The sequence below is a fragment of the Heptranchias perlo genome, chromosome 27, assembly GCF_035084215.1.
Source record: "Heptranchias perlo isolate sHepPer1 chromosome 27, sHepPer1.hap1, whole genome shotgun sequence".
NCBI lineage: Eukaryota > Metazoa > Chordata > Chondrichthyes > Hexanchiformes > Hexanchidae > Heptranchias > Heptranchias perlo.
The window spans coordinates 12895467-12919361 of record NC_090351.1 but is presented as its reverse complement, the minus strand read 5'-3'; the positions used below and the strand labels follow the sequence as shown (position 1 = coordinate 12919361).

The window sequence follows — 23895 nt, the reverse complement described above, 5'->3', positions numbered from 1 at the left end:
GGTGTGAGTTAGGATATGGGCAGTAGAGCTTTGGATGAGCTGAAGTTTACAAAGGGTGAAAGATGGGAGGCCGGCCAGGAGACCATTGGAATAGTTGACTCTGGAGATAACAAAAGCATGGATGAGTGTTTCAGCAGCACACAGGGGTGGGGACGCAAGAGCAGCCAGAGGCAACTATTGATACAACTCTTTTCCCTGGGGAATACACCAACAATACTAACTACATACTTAATTTCTATCTCAGTAATTCATAATCACTCGATTTTGTCCTTCCCAAGCACTCTATTCAAGCTCAGCGTAAAAGAGAGCGTCCATAGGCTACTTCTGTGGAGTGAAAAATAACCTTATGTGTGAAGTGAGTGGGATAGCACCATATCTCGTGGTTAACAAACTATCCTTGCTCTGTTGGGATACGCCACTAATAGTAAAGGATCGCCACTGTATATTTATGACCTATCTGGTAGGTACAAACCACCACAATGACAGATCATATCTTTCAAGCTAAATTACAAATCAAATTTATTGCAAAATGTATATTTATACAGAAACAAAGTAAATCATCAGATAATGTGCAATATAGTACTTGAAATAGTTTTCTGAGCCAAAATGGCAAAACTTTTCAAAATTTTTTATTCAGACTTAAAGACTACTGTAATATGGGCACTTAGCTCCATGGAAATCCATTACAACACTGTGATTTGAAATTAAACCATTGAAACAAATAAAGATATTCCAAAACCCCGCTGTTTTTATCCCAGTTTGAGGAGTCCCTGGATCTGTCAATCATGCTAGATCAACAACAATAGTGAGAGATACTCTCGCACTCTGTTAATATGCAGTGCCATCCAGTGTCTGCATTACCTACAGAATGTTAATGCTGACACAATGTACACCTGGCCAGCTTTTGTAAAATTACATTTATTTTTATAGTTTGGTTATTAGGAGATAATGACAACATCTTTGAGTTAGTATTTTACAACAAGAATCTACAAATAAGGTCATCACTGCTCTTCAAATGATCCATAATTTAGTTAGCTTTAGTTTGAAAGCTACTGGGCCATCCAAAGTTTAACAAACAGGAGAAAATTTCTGTTGCAATGGAACATGTAGTGACTTCAAACAGGATTGTGTACTTGCTCCTCTAACAAACATACACAACAAAAGAAATTCATTCCAGAAAGCAGTTAACATAAACTAGTTTAAATTTGCCATTCTTGGCCTAGCTAAAATATGAAACGACATAATATAGAAATATCTTAAAACATGCTGCACGGCAGGGCCCGCATCTGTCACACTCTCCTTTAGTTGGTTGTATCTAGAATGTCATGCACTGAAGCAGTTTTGCATTGATGCAAAAGCAGTAGTACAACCAGAGTCAGTGACAATCAGATCAAACTCCTAGTTACAACAGAGGCCAAAAGGCATGCAACCATTTCCAGGAAGGAGTCTCCTATTATTTGGGCTTCATGCCAATGCAAGGATAAGTTTTAAAAAGGTCCAAAAGGATCTTGGTGAAACTTCTGAAAATGCGAAAGTTTAGCAGAGAGATAACAGTTGCCCTTTCGACCACTACCTACAATGAAGGGAGAGTAGAGCTCAAAGGTTGTGCTCACTTCATAAAGCCCATCGCCGAATCCCCCACCATCATCTTGGGGATCACCACTGACCAGAAACTTAACTGGACCAGCCACATAAATATTGTGGCTACAAGAGCAGATCAGAGGCTGGGTATTCTGCAGCGAGTGACTCACCTCCTGACTCCCCAAAGCCTTTCCACCATCTACAAGGCACAAGTCAGGAGTGTGATGGAATACTCTCCACTTGCCTGGATGAGTGCAGCTCCAACAACACTCAAGAAGCTCGAAACCATCCGCTTGATTGGCACCCCATCCACCACCCTAAAAATTCACTCCACCACCGGAGCACTGTGGCTGCAGTGTGTACCATCTACAGGATGCACTGCAGCAACTCGCCAAGGCTTCTTCGATAACACCTCCCAAACCCGCGACCTCTACCACCTAGAAGGACAAGGGCAGCAGGCGCATGGGAACACCACCACCAGCACGTTCCCCTCCAAGTCACACACCATCCCGACTTGGAAATATATCGCTGTTCCTTCATCATTGCTGGGTCCAAATTCTGGAACTCCCTACCTAGTAGAACTGTGGGAGAATGTTCACCACATGGACTGCAGCGGTTCAAAAAGGCGGCTCACCACCACCTTCTCAAGGGCAATTAGGGATGGGCAATAAATGCGGGCCTTGCCAGCGACGCCCATATCCCATGAACAAATTTTAAAAACTGTTTTACTTTAGAGTCCGCCCAGAGTAAAAACACCCTTTAAGCCCTCCGAGCTTCTAAACCCTTTGCCATTTTCAAAATAGCCACATTTTTTGTCTTGTACCCTAGGTCCAGCCCAAGTTAAACAGAAGTCATGGGGCAACTGATACTTCGGAGCTCACATCTCTGCTCAACTCTAGCATTAAATGTTAGGTAATAAGCACCCAGACAAAGAGGATTTAAAAGGCACATAGTTTCAAATGGGAAGAGCCAGAGGTCGTGGGGTTCGATATGCCACATGGACATCTGCAAAAGTTTACACAGATAATTGAATGTCATATAGGTACAATATAGTAATCCTAGGGAAATATAATTTTCACTTAGACCCACTCAAATATAGTGAATTTTATTGGAAGCAGAATGAAAAATATATAAACAAAAGAGGCAACATAGTCGTGGCTAGGTCATAAAGAAAGTTAGCAAAGGGCTACAGCAGTACCATATGTTGGACATTATATAGAAGGAAAATCATATACACATACAAATAACAAAAGTACTGAGGTTTTATATAAACAGTACGTCCATTGCTCCTGGTATAATACCATATTATTACAACTCGTTGACCTAACAAGATGCAACGTACTGATGTCATTATTGCTTTTGTACCATGCAGTTAGATCGGTTTGTTGTACAAATATTGTATTGCAACAATAGCCATGGGATATCCTCTTATGGTAGGCAGATTTTGACAGCTGCAAGGGACGTTGAGTACTCGGAGGTTCAAACAAGGTTCATCACTGTCTCCTACCTCAATCTTTCCCAGAACCTCAAAATCCCTTACCTCCCTCAGTCTTCCCTTCCTCCCACAATATAAAATCCAAGCTTGACATCATATAACTATTACTTTTGGAGTTAGCACATCTGTTGGTAGATGGTAGAAAACTGAAGTGTTTCTTGAAGCCACTCACACCTGTGGTGATCCCCACTGTTGCAACCAATTACTTTGGAAATGGTTTGTAAAAAGATCTTAAAGAAATTCTCCTGGGAAGTTAGAACTGTTAGCAATAGAATCACTAATTTACAGAGATACGGTCACTCTCAACTGCTAAGAATGAACTGTGAACAAGTCTATAAATTCAAATCAAAAATGTAATGCTGCTCGTCCCTCCATCGGGCTTGCTCTCCTCCAATTGTCAATATAGCTGCAAGCTCATGCCACCCCTTCTACGCTCCTCCCCATTCCCCTCCCTCCCTTCTTCACAATTTGACTCCATTTCCTTCACAATGCATTGCAGAGATAAATGTTTCATTTAAGCGGAAGCTAGATAAGTACACGAAGGAGAAAGGAATAGAAGGCTTTGCTCGAGGAACAGCACCTCATCTTTCAATTAGGCACTTTACATCCTTCCGGCCTCAACACTAAGTTCAACAACTTCAGATCATAACCACTGCTCCCATTTTCTCAAACAGCAAGTACTGGTAATGGTTCTGCTGTGGCCATTTACACCTCTTCCGGACCCATCTTTTGGTTCCTTATTGTCCCATTACCACCCTCCTTGCCTTGCACCATCATCCCTTTTGTCATTTAATCACTCCTGCCCTCCACCCTATCACAGACCTTCCCTTTTGTTCTTTCCTTCCCCTTCTTCCCTGGCTCTGTGTTTGCTTATAAACTTTTAAATCCCTAACTTCTTCCAGTGCTGATGAAAGGTCATCAACCTGAAACTTTAACTCTGTTTCTCTCTCCACATATGCTGTCTGACCTGCTGAGTGTTTCCAGCATTTTCTGTTTTTATTATAGAAGGATATGCTGATAGGGTGAGATGAAGTAGGGTTGGAGGAGGCTCGTGTGGAGCATAAACACCAGTATAGACCATTTGGGCCGAATCACCTGTTTTTGTGTTGTAAATTCTAAGTAAATGTAGCAGGTTCACCACCATGTCTATCTCTGAGCTTGATCCTGGAAAAGCAAGCTGAACAGAAAAGGCCATTTATGAGTGCATGATGTTAAATAAAATGTTGTACTTTTCATAGTGGATGTCAGAGCTACTTGACAACAGACTTGAAAATGATAGCAATTAAGATAGGCAGGGCAAGTAAAGATTACTGAAATATTTGTGGTTGTATTAGCATTTATTGTTGAAGTGCTCTTATGCTGAACCTGATGTTTCAATGCTTTTCATCTAAAGGCTGTGGCCAACACCCTAGTGATCCACATTTTGTATCATTATAGTCTCAGTCATTGTTCTTACAGAACCTCCAGCTGATAAAACAAGAGCTAACTAGTGCCAAGTGATCTTGCACCTACCTGTAACTGAGTAATGTTCAAAACCTGGACCATCAATTATTTTTTTTTTAAAAACTGTTTGAGCTGTGGAGTTCCCATTTCCCATACCACCTTAATGGCCTCCCTGACAGAGACTACTAATAATTGCCAATTAGTGTTGAGTTTGAGGCAGCTCTGTGCAGTGACAATTCTTCGTGTATGATGGTTATTCGAATTACAGCCAAGCTCAATCCTGCTCTCACCCGATGTCCACACACATACTTACCAGCAAGGGTCACTGGATAGCAATCTAAGGTAGGAACCCCGGTTCATTTTTTTCTCTCCCTAGCTCAGAAGCATTTAGGTTAAATGTAGCATCCCAACTTCTGCTCTTGACCAAGCTCATCTAACTCATACTGGGATCAGAGAGAGATGGAGGACAGAATACGAGAGAGTCACAGATCAAGGGAGCAGAAGGCTCTCAGTGAGCAACATCATGGAGATCTACTAGTGTTCGAAAATAATTTCTCTTGACTTATTATGTTTATTGTGCTCTTTCTCCATTGTCTTCTGGATGATTTCCATAATCTAGCGTGCACCATTAAGTCACAAATTGTGCTTGGTAAAGGAACTAGCACATTCAGTGGAAAGCACTTATTTCTAAATTATTGTCCACATCCAGGTATGTCAGCTTCAATACATCCTAAATTATGGCACAAGACAATAAAAGCCCTCATCTCCTCTATCTATTTCAGACCCATCCTACGGTGTAGCTTCAATGCATAAATTAACAGTGATGACACTAGCAGTCAAACAAAACAGTAGTTGGGGGACTTACATTTGTTTGAGAGGTACGTTGTGCAAGGTTGATTTTGGGTCTTTCTCCTTTGAATCTCAAGTAAGCTTTTAGAAAGCAAGAACATGGGGTGGATTTTAACCCTACCTGGCGGAAATGGAGCAGGTAAGCAGTTAAAATCCACCGCGTGACTTACCCACTGAAGTCTCACTCTGATCCTGCCGTTTCTGACTTTTACCGGCACTTCTGGACAGGCGCCTAAGCCGCTCACCCAAAGCCGGCAGGGTCCTTCTTTAAATATGCAGCTCAAGGTCCGATGATGTCAGCAAGCCCCGACTGCAATTTTAATTCCAGCCTGAGCGGGGAAGCCACTTTGGCTTTCCTGCCAGGTGAAGGCCTGTCAGAAGAGGATCGGGGGCAGAAGAGGCCATTCAAGTCAAGTTATTTTACTTTCCTTTGTGGTGCCAGGAGGAGCAGGATTTTCCGCAGGCCAACACTGCCTCCTGCCCGTGTTGGACAGGAAGTCGGCCGGCTGCATGTTAAAATCGGCATGGCCCCATTCTACCGTGAACAGGTAGGAAACAAACCTGCCAGCGCAGTTTCACGCCAGAAACCTGCTGCAAGTTGAAATCCACCCCCATATCTTTCATTTTCTCAGGCTCTGACTGATTCATGGAAGCCATCATTGTAAATCTAAATGAAGTTCAATTCGTGTAACTAAATGCAATATCATAGTTTATTAATAACTCACAATCATCACCCAAGTGAACACCAACAGGATTGAAGTCCAAAACAAACTCCAATCACAACACTCGGTATATTTAGTCCTGTTCTTTGTTGATATAATTAACAAAAGTGGTATTAAAGAACACTACATTTTAAGTGGTTAAGATACACTATCCTGTGGATAAACTTATCTGTGAACAGAGCAAAGGGAACACAGATTCTTTAAGTAGGAAGGAAAAATCCCCCACCATTTTGCCCATCAAACTTGCATGGTTTCAGGAGCTAGTCAGACCTTTTCACCTTTCTCTCCTCCTAATGCCAAGCTCTAGCCTTTTGTTTAATGCTCCTTTGAATATGGAAACTTAATCAGTACTTAAGTGACAATCTAGGGAACAGACTGACTCATTAAGTGTGAAGAAGTTACTCTTCAATTCATATTTACCTTGTTGTTTCCTTTGTTTATAATCTGGCCTCAAATTCCCTCCTTGCTGAGCCTGCACAAAATCTTACTGTACTCTCCGTGGGTTCACTATTGAGCTGAAGGTTCGCAGAATCAGGAGCAGCACTAACTGACCCACTTCTGACACCAACATACAACCAGGTTCATGTAACCATAAGTCTCCCAGATCCAGGCTTTTTGTTGACTGGAAAGCTATCATTTAAAGTAGGTTTTCAGTCATTCTAAACCTTCAGTTCTAAAATAGGCAGTGAGATTGGGGAAGAAGAGAAGCAAGGTAAGGAAAACATTTTAAACTTGAAGTTAGACAAGGTGTTAGAACTGGAGTACAGTTAGAATGGGTAGAAATCAATCCATTTACATTTTTTTTTTAAAAAGGGCGAGAACAAAGGACGACAGAGCGAGCACAAATTGTTTGATTTTTATATAAAATTGTGTTTTAAGTATTGATTCTCATTTGGTGGATTAGGGCTAATATTGTGGATCAGTCAATCCCTGTTGTTTGAGTAGCTTTATTATTGATGTTTATTTCAGTATCACAGTGCAACCGTTGTAAACAAACAAAACCAGCCAGCCCCTGGAGATAAGTGTTTCTCTGAACCTGCCAGCAGCAAACAGATCAAAAACTTCAGTCATGTTCTTCCTCTTTGTTCTTCCCCCTCCATTAAAATTGTTCTAAACACGATTACTTTGTTAGATATTCATTCTGTAATAGCAGGGATTCAGAGACTAAAAATCTAAAGCATTTGCTTTCAATACTTAAAAGCAACTGACCTCGGCTCCTCATCCCAAATTGCTAACTGTGATTCATAGGAAATTGGGAGCAGAGAGTGAAGGTCAGCACCTTAAGTATAGAAGACTGCATTAACAAACTCGGCTGCAAAAACAGCAGCATTGATCACATTATGTGATTATTTTCACCAATTCTGCACTAATCAAAGACATCAACACACTGTGGCTTTCAAGAGTGACTCGGACATCACTGTGCTTAACCATAAGACCATAAGAGATAGGAACAGGAGTAGGCCATTCGGCCCCTCGAGCCTGCTCCGCCATTCAATGAGATCATGGCTGATCTGATTTTTACCTCAACTACACTTGCCCGCCTTTTCCCCATATCCTTTGACTCCCTTGCTGATCAAAAATTCAAATATTTTTTGCTCTAAATTTCTTGCTCTAAAATATAATTTTCCTTTAAACACACAAACACCACCAGTTACTGGTTTGCTTTCATTGAGCATTCCTAAAAAAGTGTTGGGGTCGTTTTGCATACTGTGGAGTTTTATTTTGAAGGAAAACTGAGAGTCATGCTACCTAAATGTCCATCACTTGCCACTGAAACTGTTGGCACGCTAGATTATGGAAATCATCCAGAAGACAATGGAGAAAGAGCACAATAAACATAATAAGTCAAGAGAAATTATTTTCGAACACTAGTAGATCTCCATGATGTTGCTCACTGAGAGCCTTCTGCTCCCTTGATCTGTGACTCTCTCGTATTCTGTCCTCCATCTCTCTCTCTTGTATGGCCTTTTCTCTCTCTGTCCCTGTCCCTTGAACTGTCCACACAATTTTCTTCTCTCCAATATCGTGTTCTCTCTGCCACAATCTCTCTCCCCAGCTCATTACAATCTCTTGTACCCACCTGCCTGTTTCCTGATCTCTCCACCTGTCTCAATCTCACCCATATCTCAGATATTGTAGTTTCTGCCTCTATAGGAGCGCCATCTATCCTTATGCCAATCTCCGTCACATCTGTCTCTCCCCAATCTCTTACATCTGCATTAACAAACCTAGGTTTCTCTCCTGATCCTTTACATCCTATCACTCCTCCTCCCCTCTCTTCCCTCATGTCCTATCTTCTTATGTCTGCTGCCCCGACCTCCCACCTTCCTCCGTCTGCTCTCTTGTCGCCGACCCCCCTCCACTCCCCAATAAAATCTCTTCATTGTTCTAGAACCAGTTGGCCAGGCGCACTCCGTCCCTGCCCAATCTCTTGAATGCTCCAGGAGCCAGAATGGCCAAAAAAATTAGTTAGCTCATAGGATGGAAGGGAGCAAGGTAACATAAAAATCATCAGTAGGATTAAAGGAACAGGACAGCCAGGGCCAAGAGGGCATAGGGCTGGGGCTAAAGAGGAAATTTCAGTGAGGCCAGAGGAAGAGGGACTCCAAGCCAGAGAGAGGAGTTAGACTTCTTGCCTCTTTCTGACTCTAAGAGAAAGAAACTGAAACCTCTGCACTTTGGAAAGCAGAGAGGCTTCAGCACAGCAAATTTTTATTTGTGGCCAATAATGACTGAGTAGCTGGGTGACAGGACAGAGCACTAGCACCACGTAGTGGTGGGGGAACAGACCTGCAACTGCACCTTGACCACAAACTGCTTACATAGGAATTCACATTATAAATGTTTACATAGCAATTTTACATAGTAAATGCTGACATTAAAGCATTACTCAAAAATGCTGACAATAGGAAGTAAGGTTTGTGGACAAGAATTGCACACCATATGCAAGACTTTCATTAATACATACAGATTTTGTTGCAATATCGGTTTCTCCCACTTTAATGCAGCTATACTATTTTTAACTTTAAATTTAGCACTAATGTTGTACATTTGACTGAATTTGGTGCAATGTTAGGGATTGGATTAGTAATCACATTCATAAGTGGAACATCCCACCATGTTATTTTTGTCAACAAATTGCTACCTCTGGTAAGAAGTCAGTTTTAAGTTGGGCTGAATCCTAATGAATTCTCTTATTTATTGAGATTGCGTTTATGGGCACCAGCTACAGATATGAAAGGAATCAAGAGCTGATGAAAGTCTCACCAAGTTTGTGGCAAATTCAAAAAAGAATTACTGCTATTAAAGGAGCAGTATGTTTCATTTCAAAATAAGGTTGTATCACACCACTGTACCTCTGGAACATATTAGTTATTTAAGCACAGAAAGTCACTCACATATCTGTAGCCCAATTGGGCCCAAACTCCTCCAGATCAGCTGGAGCACCAGACAAATAGTGAAGTGACCTATCTCCACTTACTATGGGCTGCCTAAAACAGGGTCAGTACGCTGGTAGTTTGAAATAAATGCAAACTGCTCCAAAGTGAGTAATTAATGTCTGAAATGGGCTTCCAAATAGGGTAGTGACAGCAAAAACTATGGAATCATTAACAAGGGAGTTGGATGCTGTAATGAGGGAAAGGGTTGAGTTCTATAGGTTCAACAACAACAACTTGCATTTACATAGCGCCTTTAATGCAAGAAAACATCCCAAGGCTCTTCACAGCAGTGTAATCAGACATAAATTTACACCAAGCTAAAGGAGATATTAGGACAGGTGACTAAAAGCTTGGTCAAAGAGGTAGGCTTTAAGCAGGGTCTAAAGAGGAGAGAGACAGACGAAGAGGTTAGGGAGGGAGGGCCTAGATGGCTGAAGAAACGACAGCCAATGGCGAGGCGAAGGGAGTGGGGGATGCACAAGGCCAGAGTTGGGGGAATGCAGAGTTCTTGGAAGGTTGTAGGGCTCGAGGAGGTTATAGAGATAGGGAGGGGCAAGGCCATGGGGGGGGATTTGAACAAGAGAATGAGAATTTTAAAATTGAGGCATCAGTGGACTGGGAACCAATGCAGGTCAGAGAGCACAGGGGTGATGAGTGAGCGTGACTTGGTGCAAGTTAGGATACGGACAGCAGAGTTTTGGGTGAGCTTAAGTTTCTGGAGGGTGGAATATGGGAGGCTGGCCAGAAGAGCATTGGGATCATGGAGTCTGAAGGTAGCAAGAGCATGGATGAGGGCAGCAGATAAGCCGAGGCTGAGGCAGAGGCAGAGATAGAGATGTACGATATTACGGGGGTGGAAGTAGGTGGTCTTTGTGATGGAGAGGATGTGGGGTTGGAAGCTCAGCTTGTGAACGGTTCCTATGGAAGAATGAGCTAGATGGGTCAAATGGCATCCTTCATGTGTACTTACCTTTTGTGAACCTATCCTTGTCGAAGATGGTGCCCCAGGAGATCTACTTTGCATTAAAATATTGTCAGTCTAAGAATTACATTGTACTGCTTGCCCATTCAAAGCTTACCTCTTCCTTAAGATAATATGATAGTTGCAGGGTAAGGGGAGAAACACAGAAATATAGCACATTGAAATGTCAATGTGCTGTGACACAGACCTGTCACACAGTCGGCTTCTGACCTCAGTCATGGCATAGACGTTTTCAACACAATAGGAGGCCATTTGGCCCATCATGTCTGTGCTGGCTTTTTGCTAGAGCAATCCAAAACTAAACCCACTGTCCCGCTCTCCCCGTAGCCTGCCAGTATGGAAAAGAGGAAACTGGAGTGCCAGTCACCCCGAGCTGTTCTTGTACACTGTCACTAGCCTGATACAGTTTTGATTCAGCAGAGGCCTGGGAACAGATCTCTGCCCCATCCTCTCATCCGGGGAGAGTATAATAGGGAATAAAGTAGGTAACAGTGCAGGATTTTCTCCACTTCTGTCATGAAGGTGGTGATAATGCTGAGGTCGAATTCAACAAACACTAGCAGCTCTCTGGTACCTTACCCATGTGGCCATTCTTCACATGCAAGTCTTCTTAGTGAGTGGTGGTACACTATTTAACTGTGGGGTGGCATCACAGTCAACCCTAAAAATACAGGCGAGGTTACTGGATAGTGTTCAGGAGCAATACACCTCACTGACTCTCTCCCACACCCTAGCTCAAAGACACTGAAGCCAATTATACTTTCCCCACGCCCTACCTGGCAAAGATCAGCTAACTCAGCACAGACCAGGGACTGAATTTGGGGCCTCCCTGACTCAGTACCATATCATATGGTGCATTTATCCACATGGACAAACAAACAGAGAACCAAAAAATATATTTATTTAAAATCACTGTTTTCTTGTAATATATACCCAATACTAAATGCCTCCTATATAATTTCCAGGTAATATGCTGTAAACATCCTATGATAATTCCCATACAATATGTATGCTCATTCTTATTTATGCATCTACACAGAGTAAAATATACTGGGAAATCATCAGTAAAATACAGGACGAAGTGTGTAATAAGAACTGCAGATATTCACTTCTCAAAAGGAGTTAGACTCCACCTTACGCTGATGGATTACATTTCTAGCAGAGTTACCAGTGGTTATATCACAGACAGCAAAATATGAAGTTCTTTTGCCACAATTACAAATCTAAAGCAACTATTTTCTCAGCTAAAATTATGAATCATTTACTTGGAAAGTACATGAAAAACCCTAGAATGGAGCCCTCCGTTACCATTACTGGAACCACAGTGGAGCAGTACAACAGAGGGAATCACTGAAGCAGTATCATCAGTGCAGGATAATAGATAGTTGTCAGGGAGCTGCAAGGGAGTCATTTAACTGAACAATTCTGGTGACAGCTCAAACCGCTAAAGCAAAGCTTGAGTAGTTCATGAATGTCAGCAAAACCTCGATATTGAATTACTACCTAAATCCCGAGGCAAGAGATTCTTTACTTTGTTTAGTTTTTTGTAATTTTTAAAAAGTTTTCTTACCATTATGCAACAGGATGCAGAGAGTGGGAAAGTTGGCCTGACTGTTGGATAAAAGGGCAATGAAATACTGCAGGACAGCCCGAACGTGCAAAAGGAGTGGCTTTCCAACTTGAATGTGTGTAGAGGTTCCCCTGCAAATACTGATACAATCCCAGGAAAACCCTATGCTAACTTTAGTATCAGTTATCCAAAGGAAAACAATGCTATCATTGCAGAAAATGTCTTAACAGTGTACAGCAACAGAAATAATCTGTTAGTAAATCAACCAATGTAGAAATGTGATGAATTCATGGACCTCTTGGGTTTCCCTCATGGATCCCCTTGGGTCCTGGGACCCAGTTTCAAAACTTATGGTGTAGTTGGTACTACAGTCAAGCCAGTGTTCTTTCAACATAGGCACTAGGAAGTGTAACATAGACCATATAATACAGTCTCCATTCATATGTCTAGCCAAATTTCTGCAGTGATTGATGCAATGCTGCACTAAGGAATGGCAGCAGCCATTAGAAGACAACCACTGGGACAAAGATGGCTTGTACGGTAGCACCAGCTGTATTTAGTGAGATACAGAAACTGGATCATCACACATCCACTAAATGCAGTGAAGGGCTGACCAGGGAGGTCCCGGTTTTGGTCCCTTGTCAGGGCTAAGGTGCATAGAATGTACACCACTGCAGTTGAACAGCCTAATAGCATAACCCTCAAAGCTCACAAGTGAATGGTATGCCTGTGAACCATATCCCAGCAAGGAGTCAATCCTTTCAGGAGGGAGGGAGGAAAAAAATCCACAACAATAATACCACCGGCAATAGTCAGCAACCAACATCATTAAGAAACAATAGGAAACAACGTAGGGGTGCATTTTTATCTTCACCGCCTAGGTGGTAATCTGGTGGAGTGGACTGCCCGCCCTTTAACCAACCCGCCGGATTTTCATTCCATTGCAATCCACTCCACCAGATTATCACCCAGGTGGTGAAGATATCTCGTAGAATTTTAGAATCTCATGCCCTATCACAACTTGAAAAGCTGCAATAATTGGGATGTGCCTCCCTCCATCCGCTTCGCAAGCCACGATCAGCTCAAAAATGCAAATTAGAAAAGTGAAAACACCCGAAAAAAATGACACTATTTAAAAACCAGCAAGACTCATGGAATTCATAGAATAATACAGCACAGAAGGAGGCCATTCGGCCCATCGTGCCTGTGCCAGCTCTTTGACACAGCTATCCAATTAGTCCCACTCCCCGTAGCCCTGCAAATTTTTCCTTTTCAGGTATTTATCCAATTCCCTTTCACCACCCTTTCAGGTAGTGCATTCCAGATCATAACAACTCACCACATTAAAAAAAATTCTCCTCATCACCCCTCTGGTTCTTTTGCCAATTATCTTCAATCTATGTCCTCTGGTTACCGTCCCTCCTGCCAGTGGAAACAGTTTCTCCTTATTTACTATATCAAAACCCCTCATAATTTTGAGCACAAATTATATACTATTGCAATGTATCACCATACTTTTTAAAAACAATTATCAAAACCATCAGAAATTTCTGATCAATACACCATATGTCTCATCAGAAGAACCAAAAGAATTCCAAGTTACAATCATTCACTGAACACTATGCAATACATTTTCTAGGAGTCTCGTAAGAGCATTCTTTTAAAAATAAAATCCAATGTATAAACATCAGTTGGAAGTTCAGTACATGCTCAGGCTGGATCTCCCTGGTTTGAGGGCACTGGGGAACATGCAGAATGCTCAGGCTAGTTGGATTCAAACCAAGAAACTCAATTGTTAAGGATTGTGGCAAGCTGCATCCCTAACCAGCCAGTAAAGTTTCTGTAGTTACAGCAGGTCATTGCGTAGCTATTAGGAAAAGGAACTCTGGCTGATTCTCCACCCAGCCCCAGCCCCACTGCAGGAACGTTCAGGCCACTACTGAGATTAACTAACTTAACACAGGCTAGGGATCAAACCTGGGACCCCCTGATCTGTATGATTCAGAACCACAGTAGGCAATGTATTTAACCATCAGGGAGATGGCAAGAGTATTTTTTTTAAAGTGAAAGAGATTTTAAAAATGGGTTTGATTAGTGCTGCTCTACCCAGGTGATGCTGCCTTGCTCCACCTGTCTTGGTTCAGCAAAAAACGGTGTGTGAGATCATTGTGCCTTTACCTGTACTACATGCTGCCACCTTAACTCGTCTCACATTGTGGAGGTAGCAAGAGCACAACTCCTCATTTAGTTTCAGGTGACGTTTGGTAGAGTGTTAGTGGCAGAATCATAGTGTGCAAATGATTTTGTCATATGCTGTTTGTGTCCAAGTACATCCTCTGTTTGAAAAGCTGATGTTGAACTTTGAGGAGCCACGCTCTCCAAGATGAACTGTTGCCACCAAAAGGCTTGTCCTTAAAAAGCCATGGACAGAGTGGTATGGATGGCAGACTGGGCAGCAGGTTCCCAACACGGCATTTTCCCCAAACCCAACCAGGCCAGAGTGATTCCTCACAGAAAAAGGAGGAAAAGAAAAAATAAATGAAATCACCAGAAAATTCAACAGCAACACTGATGAGTGCCCAATCCCTGTGTTAAAGTCAGTGCCTTCAGGAGGACCAGCCAAAAATTGGGGAAATTTTTTTTTTTTTACATCGGAGAATATAGGACAAGGAAACAACTTACATTTGTATAGCGCTCCTCACTTAGAATAACATCTCAGGACACTTAAAATGTGGAGAAAGAGGACACTGAGTCAGGGTGGGAGGAATTGTAAGAGGGCACTGAAAGCGCATTGAAGAGATGGATTTTTAAGAGATTTTAATAGAAGCGAGAAGACTGGCAAGACAAAGTGGTTTAGAGAGAAAGTTCCCGTTGGCAAAGAGACAGTGGAATCGGCCACCAATGGTACAGCACAGTTAATGGGAGCCACAGCAGAGTTGGAGGAGCAGAGGGTGTGTGCTGGTACATATGGCTGTAGCAGATCACTCAAGTAGGGGGAAAAAGTATATTTACCTTTTAAGATTTTTGAGTACTGGAATCTAAAGGGGTGATGTGATGGCAGAGAGAGTTCAGAACTATTTTAGATTGTATTAAGGTAAGGTTTATGGAATTAATCAGTTTTCAATCATTTTGAAACTACTTAGATCATATTAGTGACCACCATCACCTCTACAGTCGGGTGTGTGCCATGCAATCTGGAAAATCCACAAAAATTCTCAGCAAAATTACATGAATATATTGTTTAGTATTAATTTATCACTAGAAAACCAAACTAATACTCATGAGAAAAGGGTCAGCATTTTAAAAGCACCTCAGTTTTGTTTTTAATATTTTCACTGCACTTGAACCTACAAGATAACGAGATTCAGTGCGCTCCTGTGTGCAATGGTGCTCCAAGTTTCAGGGCAAGCCAAAACACCCGATATAATTGGGTTGACATAAATTAAGTGATGTTACTTTATGTGCATCACCCATGATGCCCAGGTTAGACACAGGCTAAATCAACAAGGGAAATAAAACTGGAGTTAAATGAAATGAAGAGTTTTGGAATGGAGAAATGCAAGTTCACAACTTGATCCTCCATGCACTGAGTTGTTGATCTCAACTGTGTCACTATGTGAAACTAATGGCCAAAGCTAAGGTACATCCACAAAAGGAAAGAACCTCTCATAACGTAAGAAAGCACGGAACAAGAAAAGGCCATTCACTCCTTCACATCTGGCCCCTTTCAATGACCCTGTACAATTTGTTCTATTAAGTATTTGCTTTTTCAGCTTTGCCATTTTACTTTGTTAAAGGCATTATATAAATGCAAGTTGTTGTTGTTGAAGGTTTCTGCCAGAAACGTTAACCTGTCTTTCCCTCTCCGCAGATGCTGACTGACCGGCTGTGCATTTCTGCGCTTGTTTCAGATTTCCAGCAGTTTTTTTTTGTTTTTTTATTTACTTTAGCAAGTAGTCAATGCAACCTGTTTAATCTCCCAAGGAAAGATTGTGCAAAGTTTTCCCTGCCCCCTTCCCAAAGGTCAACCTGGTGAAACTCCCCAGCATAACCCGCTAACCTTATATCCACATTATTCATCCCTGACCATTTGCCTCCCTTTGCCATGACATTTCCAATAGTCCCAGCAACTCAGGAGCCGTCACGTGCCACACAGAACTCAATTATCCCTATCTGCTATTTATCTTTATAACCCTCAATCCCATTCCTAACCAGATATTCAGCCAGCTCTTCTTGTCAAAAGGCGTTAATCAACAGAGCATTAACTACTTTAGCTGGGAACCCGTTCCGCATATCTCAGCCAGGGTGCGTGACACAGGAGGACCGAGAAAGGGGAAGGGGAGAGAATCTCACCCTCAGAGGAACCAAAGGGGGGGGGGGGGGGGGGGGAAAACTTAAGCTTGAAGAATATTTCAAATTCCAGCACTCTGATCTTAAACAAGCATTGTTGCCATTCTGGAGAGATTTCAGGCAGGCTAAAATCTTGGGAACAGCTTTTCCAAAAGCTTCAAAATCATCGAACACACACACAAAAATAAAATATTTGCAATGTGGAAGTCCAGAGCAAACTTACTCCACAATAAACTTTGAGCTGAGTTTTGGAAGCTGGCTGTTCCAGGTTTTCAGCCTTCCTAACAATCTCCCGAGCGCTGTGGAAAATGCCCCTTAACCTGCCATTTGTGCCCTACTGTGCATGATTTTAGAGAAACTTTTGCATAAGTAGCACTAATTTGGGCATGCATTAGTGCACAATGGGATTTACTGTGGCTCTGAATAATGACACTTCCACTCTTGGAAACAGCCAAAAAAAAGAAAAATTGGGCATCAGTCGACTATCCCCTTTGAAGGAAACGAACATTCAGTTTCTTTCCAATCCCCATCTGCGACATATCTCGACTTTTTCCCCTATATTGATATTAATCACAAATCACTCCTTTTGCAGGATTATTGCCGCCTAATCAAATCATAAATATACTTAATGTTTTCAGCTGATCACAAACTCATTTTAACCACATTAACAGAGTTCCCAGAGCTACTTCTACTATCTCCTAATTTGTCTAGTTTTATTCCCGTCACAAACAGCAACCGCACCCGCCTCCCACCCCCACCTACACACAGGAACAAAACCAAGTCCATATAGGCAAGAAGATACATGGACTGGAAGTGCGTTCATATACACTTGAGCGTGTTATATACTGAAAAGCATAACAACAGACTCAGGTATGTCAGTAACACTCATCGCCCAGCGGTACTTGAAACACTCTCCAACCCGTGTTATCTTATATATTACTTAGAATTTTATAGCACAGAAACAGGCCATTCGGCCCAACAGTTCTATCCAGTGTTTATGCTCCATTTGAGCCAGATGGAGCCTGCAATATATACAGGTGGAGCTTACAGAGGGCAATTTCATTCCATTTCAGATGCAATCACTTTTTACCAGCAGTCAGTGGAGTGGCACAGCAACAAACAGCAAGCTGCTTGTGAGTTGAACTACAATAGCACCAGGTTTATATTTATTGCAGGATAACGGGCCACCTATATAAACTGAACTAACAATTTTTTTAAAAATTTGGGCGGTACACAGTACATACAGGAATTCAGCGGAAGGGCTTTTGTGCACTAGAACCATTCACCGGCCAAGGCTGAAAGTGCAGAAAATAAAGTAGCATTGCCGATGAACAAGGTTACAAATTGTGGCTTCAAAACTGCATGGCTGCAGTTATTCCATCTGCTGCAGAATCTTCCCTGTACTATAAACAGGGTGATTCCCACAGCACTGACAACCAGAGGCACTATGATACAACAACTATGATAGAGAGCTGCAATCGCATATTGCTTGCATGAAGCAGCACTAAATTTGTTTTTGTTTGGATCATCTTTGCCCTATGTGTGTCCTCGTATTTTTTTTAAGAATACTAAATATCAGAAATTTAAATAACGAGTGCCCTGGTGGCTTAGTGCGTAATGCATCACCCGATGTGGTGCAGAGCCAGGAAAGTTCAAGGTTCAATCCTTAACGAGTACTGAGTTTTCTGACCTCAGAGGGATACGGATACTACGACCATCCTTGGCACCCCTGAGTTAATAAGAGAGGAAAAGGGGAAAATAATCAGCTAGGGTTTCTGTTTCTGATCATTATCCAGTAACCATTGTTGAATAAGCACAGGATGGAGCTCAGCCATCACCCACCCCTCCACCCCACCCCACTACCACCATAGCGAATAGCCCGGCAACACTCTTCAGTCTCAGTTCACACATGAAAGATTGGCCACTTGGATGAGGTACCACAGCACTGTTGTCACCCGTGGAACCAAATCCCTTCATGAATCTCTACCTTTGAGAAAGCCAGAGAGAAACTGGAAGAATAAAAATTAAAAACAGATTGCACAGACAATCTTTAGACTCGTGTTAAAATAAACTGAGATAATGCAAAGGGTTAACAAATCATGGCTAAATCTTCACAGCTTCATATTCTGCATGCAAACACATTTGTTTCATGTGTTTACAAGTAATATGATGAAAACTGCAGAGGCCAGACATTGTGATCCAACACTTCACTGTTATTCACCAAACCGTATAAATGGGGAATGACTGTACAGCTGAGAAATGGCATTAAACATTTCTTGCAGAAGCTGTTCATTAGTGAGTGGTGACAATTTTCTTAAACATCATGATTTTATACGCTATACCCTTAAGCACTCAAGATATTGCCAGCATCGCAATGAAAGGGGTGCGGTGAATGTTAGAAATTATCAACAATCGATTTTAAACAGCAAGTACATTCATTGCACTGACAGAATCCTACATATTATACCACATCACCCTCCATTTATTAAGTAAGCGTGGATGACCTACAATCCACTCATTTAATGAGAGGTGTCTCGCTTACACATGCAGATCGCCTATAATGGGAAACATCTTTTGTTCTGCAGGGAGAACGTCAGCACTCAAGGTTGAACTGGATAATATTCCGAAACAGGCTACAAGATAATTTTGCTCGAGTAAATTTCCAGCAGTTGCTGTAAAGTGCTCAGGAAGCAATCAAATAGATGTTTAAAAAAATCCAGGAGATTTAATTCTTGAGTTGCTGTACCAAATGCAATATTACTGTACACAATGCACAGTACCACTTCATGTTTTTTCTGGTACTTTACTTATCCCATTCTTACAATCAAAAAACGTCAAGCAGCTAAAGCCCCAATCTCACATTACAAGTCAAGTCAGACTTGGAACAATGCCGATGTGAATTTATTTAATTCTCACTAAAGGGAAATTTCTCTGGTCCCACCAACTTTTTTTGTTAAATAACTGAATATTTAGGTAATAAGAAATGAGAAGACACACATGTATCAGCAGGGATGCTTTAACATGAGGCAAAATTAAGTGGTTAAAAACAGTATGCGATATGGTCAGCAAAAACAAATTCAGCTCTTCATCAGTTCAGTAGGAGACACACAACCTTGAGTGATACTGATCCATACAAACCAGGAAAGTCCCCAAGTTCGATTCCTGGTCCGTATCTATTTAGCTAATATCGGCTAAGCAGTAATGGGGGCACTAGAATTGGCCTCAGCGCTTTTGGGTTAGGGAGGGAGGGAAATCAGCCAGGTCCCCTCTTCCTAGTCACTGTTCAACGACTCCTGTTGAAAGCTCCATGTTTGTCGATGTTGGGTAAGGATTGGTTTGGACTTGGCTATGACGCCCCTCACAGTCAAATAGTCGCGCTGACACTTACTGTCTAAGTTTATACGTGAAGAATGGCAGCTTGGGCGAGGTACCAGATAGCTGCAGACACGTGTGGAACCATAACAATTGCCTTCAGAATAGTACAGGAGATAAATAACTAACTGAAATTCGCACAACCTACCAATACATCCACCCATTAGAAATTATTCAAACACCTAAAAGCTTCTCACGGGCTATTCTCAGTGAGCGTACCATAGTTTTGCAATGCTTTGTTGGCCAGTCACAGCACAGGTATCAAACTCACTCAATCTAATGTAACGACCATATATTCAGCTACGTTAAACTGTGCTTAAAGTGGTGCAAATTCTTGGTTAAATGTTCACTCAGCACTTTGCACAGTAATGTGTCAACATCATGCTGAATAAGTCCCAGCTTGTTCAGATTACATTTTTCAGCAAATACATATGTCAATCGCCCAGCTAATAAACTAAAGACTAAAAACACATTGCTGTGTTTGTTTTGTTATTGCCACAATGTCAGCAGACACAAGTAAAACAGGATCTGAAAAGCCAGATTTGAGTGTGTGTTCGTAAGTGTTGTATCACGTCTGTGCTGGCTGGATCCGTGGCAAGCCAATTGATTATTTAATTTTCTACTGATTTACAGTTTGCAAGACAATGAGTCAATTAGAAAGCAATTAATTGGCACCTTTTTGGTCCTATCTAAATGTGGGAAGAATACTAAACTCACCCAACACCAAAGAATATATGATATATATAAAAATATCCTATACAATGTTCTGATTTCTTACATCTACCATTATAGCTATTGTGTGTAGCTAGTTTGCTCAAAGTGTACTACAATTATAGAAGACCGGTTTGCATTAAGAATTCACTAAATAATTTATGTTGCATGTCATAATTGTTTGGTGGACACACAAAGATCTGTGGCTTTGCTTCTTCAACTTTCTAAAATATACACAGATGGCAAACTTTTATCAAACTATAGTGACAAAGATGATATCCCGAACAGGTCATGTTTGAAAGATAGTGCTTTTATGAGAAGACCAGAGAATGGAGACCATAGTTAAAATACTTCAAGGATTGTCAGCAATTTTCCAGGTATATGAATGAGGCATTAATGCAGGTTACTTAAACATTTAAAGTTACTCACAAATTGTCTTTTAATTGGACCCAAATTGCAAAAATGTTATCTTGCCCAGTTTGTCTTTTCTTTTCTCTCCCCCTCAGTAGGGTTGTTGATCTTATTTAAACACATGCCCTGTCTCACACAAACACATATACAGACGGATCCCTTGTACAAATCAGACCCCTCTGAGCCCTCTCTCATTTCATGATCTGAAACTCAAGGCTCAACAGATTTACAGAAGGAAAAATATATATATTTAAAAGTGGGGGGGGGGGGGAAGAGATTTCTTAAGGTTTCCTTACCTTGGTTTGTCTTGCTTCCCGCGGTGCTGAGTGGGTTTAAGAGAATGAGAAGCAAACAGTAGCAGCCGGACAAACGGACAGCCCCCATTCTGCTCTGCATTTTCAGATGAGTCTTTCTGAGAAGGGATGAGACACGATTTTTTTTCTCCTCTCTCTCCTCTTGAAGGTCCTGATGGAGCTGAAAAGAACCTCGGTCGGAGCCTCCCACGTCAGTCAGATCGCCCTCTGTGGGATCAGAGGGTCTGCTCTGTCCTGCTCATTGCTTTAGCACCAACACAAGGTCTGAAGGAGAGGGGGGTGGGGAGGGGGGAGAGAGACATACACACGAGAGAGAGAGAAAGAAGAGGATCAGAGATGGAGAGGGTGAGTCTCTGGATCTTGCACTGAATTCAAAAAGGGGGAGGAGGGAGACACACGCAATGCTTCCAGTCTCTGCAGGAATTTACAATCAGCTGCTGCCCCAAAGAAATTCCTGCTGGAGAGAGAGAAAAAAAGGCTGGAGGAGGACTTCCAGTCTCCATAGAAACGGCTTCTTTGGGATCAGGAGGTCAGAGCAGGACCATGTGCAATCAATGGATCGATAAAGGCAGGACCATGTAGCCGGCCCAGCCCGGCCATTAGAAAATGCACAAATCCAGCAACCGATGAATGGACCTTAAGGTTCTGCCATTCAGGACCAAGTGAAATATCACAACATAAATTGATTTTAATGCACAGGATTAGTAATAAAGGCAGATTGGGGTGGGAGCACCAGCAGTACAAGTTAAATGTTTTTCTTTTAAAAAAAATTAAACACAATTCGCGGTCACCTACCCGATGAAACCGGGAACTTGAACTAGCGATCGAGCAATTCAAAACTCAAGATTAAACAGTGCCACGAATTAATTCCCAATTTTAAAAAAAAGTTCAAATGAGGCCAGCCTGCGGGCCGACTCTCTCCAATTAGTGAGCGGCGACATTTCCATGTGTTTGAAACGGCAGAGTATTTAAATAAGTTTGATTATATATTGTGTGTGTGTGTGTAATGCAGTCGATTCACACCGGGGACTGTTAACTCCATGCAAATTCTCGTTACGTAATTCCCACATTAGTCAGCGCGGTGGCAGCCCCGGTTTGTCTTGTTCCCGCAAATCGAAATCTGAAAGCAACATTATTACTCTTTCTTCTTCCCCCCTTTGCCCGTCTAACCCTAAGCCGATTGCCACTGTAAAATGTCAACCTCACGCAGGGGTAAAGTCACCGCGACAATAAATCACTCCAGACAGGGGTGGAGTTGCCACTTGGGGAAATAGGGGCTCATTCCAGAGGGACAAGCAGACCAACACGATTCCCATATGGGAGATGTCTCGGTGGGCGGGGTAACTAGTGACTCCACCCCACCCCCCCTTCCCCTAAATCCCATTCACTCTTCAGCTAAGAGACTAAAACAATGGGCAACTTTGAAGATAGGGACGTGTTTATTTATTTTTTTCCCAAGATTGTAAAATGCTTCTGGAAAGAATTACTTATAATCAGTTATAATTTAGAATACACACACAAACATACATTGCCTTCCTGTCACTTCCCATTGCATTCATGTCTGTTAAACGGCTAAACCACTGCCGTTATCCTAAGCAGAATATTAATATTTGGCAGGAAAGTGAAAGACTAAAAGAATTTATGTTTCTATTTTAGAGGCTGCTGTAATTAAGGGAAAAATTCTGGTACATTTTGTAATTCTGTTCGTTGGGACAGGAAATTTACAGCATCAAGTCCCTGCTCCAATATATTTTATGACAAATTATGTTTAAGTAAAAAATATATAGTATTGGATGAGCTAATCAGAGACATTATAAATCAGAGTAATCAAAGGACAATGATTATTTGTGTGCATGTGTATTTGTGTACATGTCTGTGTGTGCATGTCTGTATATGTGTGTGAGGTAAGGATAGATCACGCTCAGCTGGGATGTCCGCCAAAGTGGAATAGCCTGCAGATACTCACTGTCCATGCTCACACAAAGAGTGGCTACTTGGGCAAAGAAACAGTAAACAAAACAAAACGCGGCAAGAAGAAGTAAAATTCAGAGCAGGAGAGACAAAGGAAAAAAATGCTATTAATTCTTTAATTTTTTGTTATCCAGTTCACCTAACACCAATCACAACTTTCCCCATCTGAGGTTTTAAATTTAACAGACTTGACAGAGAGGAATCTCCAGCCTGGTGCTATTGTTGCACAAAATATATTTTTAAAAGAAATAGCTACAATAGAATTGATAAGGTGATTAATTAAAATATCACATTATTTGGGATTTTAAAATTGTATTTTCAAAACTGTTACATTGCAGGTTGATTCTGTAATGGTGGACCACAGTATCTGTTTGTTGCAGAAATCGTCTGACACCACCAAATGATGTCCATCAGGGATGATGGTGCACAGCTTCTGAGTCTACAGCACACTCTCTTGCTTTATTGTGCTAAATGTTGAAGGAAAAACATCTGAGTGAGGACTAATTGGATCCTAGCGTCCTTAATCAATGCATTACTGATCGATCAGTTAGAGACTATATGCTGCAGAGAGAAAAAGAAGCCCTTTGAGGCAGGACTGTGCATCATCAACCACAAATCCATTGATCCAGATATTTCCAAATATACTGGTCAGCTGGGGACCAACCAGCACCATCGACAAATCAT

General features: G+C 41.7%; 1 protein-coding gene across 1 annotated transcript in view; it reads right to left on the bottom strand.

Annotated features, from left to right (window-relative positions):
* Positions 1–21738, bottom strand: part of LOC137344412 (signal peptide, CUB and EGF-like domain-containing protein 3) — a 286841-nt gene extending 265103 nt beyond the window's left edge. The window contains exon 1 of the mRNA XM_068007356.1: positions 21223–21738. Coding sequence (XP_067863457.1) covers positions 21223–21322 — 100 coding nt within the window. The 5' untranslated portion in view covers positions 21323–21738. The remainder of the gene's footprint in view (positions 1–21222) is intronic.
* Between the last annotated feature and the right edge of the window lie 2157 nt (positions 21739–23895).